General features: G+C 43.0%; 1 protein-coding gene across 1 annotated transcript in view; it reads right to left on the bottom strand.

The window, feature by feature from the left end:
• Positions 1 to 1,580: 1,580 nt before the first annotated feature.
• The window catches only part of LOC137995940 (uncharacterized), a 960-nt gene continuing 40 nt past the window's right edge, over positions 1,581 to 2,500 (bottom strand). The window contains exon 1 of the mRNA XM_068841387.1: positions 1,581 to 2,500. This exon is cut by the window's right edge and continues 40 nt beyond it. Within this exon, the coding sequence (XP_068697488.1) occupies positions 1,581 to 2,500 (920 nt within the window).

Raw genomic sequence — 2,500 nt, 5'->3', positions numbered from 1 at the left:
GTCATCACTACATAGACGTCAAAGTCTAAGAAATTGAGAATAAGGAGTTCTTGACATGTGATGGATGTGACGATGAATACAGCAAATAGCTGTGAGAATCTGTAGGTTTGTAGTGCACACTGGTACATAGCACGTTGCCACTAATAGAAACTTTGATATCTAGGAAAGCCAATGAAGTTTCCGAAACTTCCCAGGTATATTTAAGAGCCGGATGAAAAGAATTGACGGAGGTTATAAATTGATCGAGCTCTTCACTGCTGGATGAAATAGCGCCGATGCAGTCGTCGATGTAGCGGCCGTAGAGTTCAGGTTTGGGGCCGTTGTACTGGTTAAAAAATTGGTGTTTAACATATCCTATAAAAAGATTGGCATAGGTAGGTCCCATTCTTGTGCCCATCGCTACACCATTAATTTGTTTGTAATAGTTGCCGGCGAATGAAAAACAGTTAAGCATTAAAACTAGTTCAGCAAGATGGAGGAGCGTTTCCGAGCTTGGTTCTTTGACAGTGCGTTGATCGAAAAAGTGTTTAAGTGCTTGAAGGCCTTCGCCCTCCTCCAGGGGGAGTTTTGTGTAGCTGGTGTACTAATCTGTTTCGGGTGAGATGAGACTTGACTGGGTAGAGTCCAGCCCCTCCAAGGGGAGTTTTGTGTGGCTGGTGCACTAGTCTGTTACATGTTAGGTGGGACTTGATTGGGTACAGCCCAGCCCCTGCAAGGGGAGTTTTGTGTAGCTGGTGTACTAATATGATCTGGGTTAGATGGGGGCTTGCAACATACTACAGGAGTGGGAATTGAGTCGGTTACTGATGTAACTGTACTAGGATGGGTAAGAGAAACTTTGGGTGGGGTACAAAGTGTAGCTGGATTGTGGATAAATTACTTGTGCTGGTTGCATTGGGTACTCTATATTCGATAGCGGTTATGGGCGGCTGTGTTACTTGACTAGTTCCAATATTGTCTGGCTGATGTACAGTCGATGGCAAGCTCTGAACAACTGAGGTTTTACTCTTAGAGTTGTCATAACTAAATGATTTGTCAACACTCTCTTCTAAAGGATTCGAGGGTTCTGGTTCCAACACTACATCCACTTCTTTCACGAGTTTGGCGTCCAATGTAGCTCGTTCGGCATTATAATCTCAATGATGTCGAAGCAGTCATAGACAGGGGCGAGGGTTTGCTCCATCCAATACTCTGGTTCATCGTCATCGAGGTTGAGTTCAAACAAGGTCTGATTAATATTCTCTAATTGAGATACCGCTTTTTCCAGGTTTAACTTTAGTGAAGCAATTGCTTCTTTGCTTAACTGTTTATCAATGTGTCGATTTATCTGATTGACTAACCTTGCAATGAGAGCTTTCTTTCCACGCCGAGTTCCTCGAATTTTTTGTGCTTCTTCGTGGGCTGTATTATCCTTTGTTCTGGCAATGTAATCTCGGAAGTCCTCAGACAGGGAGCGACTCAAGCTTGGCAAGTAAGTCTCGGTGGGTTTGTCCTCCGGCTTCATGCAAATAATCCTCAGGAAACCAGCCAGGGCCGGGCTGTTCCTGCAGCGAACCATTTGATTCGGCCATCTCGCCCTTTCAGGACTGTATTGATGCAAATCTTCGCAGGACCATAAGGAATTTCTCAGTGCTATAATCTGCGGCTAGATCTACATGTACTTCGCGGGTGCCTAAACAGTTGAATATCACTCCATATGTTTTCCCAGTCGTTCTTTGCTTCACCTCGTCTTGAATTTTGAATGGTCCAAATAGATCAATAGCAGTACAAGTCCAGGTAGGAGACGGCTTTAATCTGTCCACTGGTAATTTTCCCATAATTTGCTCACTCAGTCTTTTGTCTAGTTTCTTGCATATTACACAGTTGTATCTGATAGACTTGACCATCTTCAGTAGTTTGACAATCCAGAATCTTGTGTGAATTTTACTGGCTGTCGAGAGAACGCCAAGGTGCCCTCTTTTATGGATATGTTCACAATATAGACGTGAAAATCGATGATCATAAGGAAGAAGGATAACTTCATTTTTGTTGTGACTCATCTCAATCCACCTTTCTCCCCGTCCTCCAACCACGTATATTCCATCTGTATTCTTTCTGGGGCACAGGCGTTTGTATCGTCCTTTTTCAACGTCTTTATACATGCTTTTTTGCGCTTCCATAATCCAGAATTTTTCTGCCTTTGCTATATCACTTGGAATTAGTGACTGTCCGGCGTGTTTGAAGGAAGATTTCGGTTTTCTTTGGTACATTGTCAAAATTCTGGCTGTCACTCTGATTAGTTTTCCAAAATCTGAATATCTGTCGATGTTGATTCTTGACGCCAATGTGTCCTTGTCATCTTTACTGAAAGGTTTGGTTATAGTGGATGCTATTTTGATTAATTCGGGAAGTTGCTCCTTTGTCAGTGTTTTGTGTATTGGCCATTCGGATTCGGGCAACTCAAGGAAGCTGGGTCCATTTTGCCAGGTGCTGTCCAAGTTTATTTCATTAGGTTTCTTAC

This window comes from Montipora foliosa, chromosome 3 (genome assembly GCF_036669935.1).
Source record: "Montipora foliosa isolate CH-2021 chromosome 3, ASM3666993v2, whole genome shotgun sequence".
NCBI classification, from domain to species: domain Eukaryota; kingdom Metazoa; phylum Cnidaria; class Anthozoa; order Scleractinia; family Acroporidae; genus Montipora; species Montipora foliosa.
The sequence above is the reverse complement of the archived record's forward strand: the minus strand, read 5'-3'. Positions and strand labels throughout refer to the sequence as shown.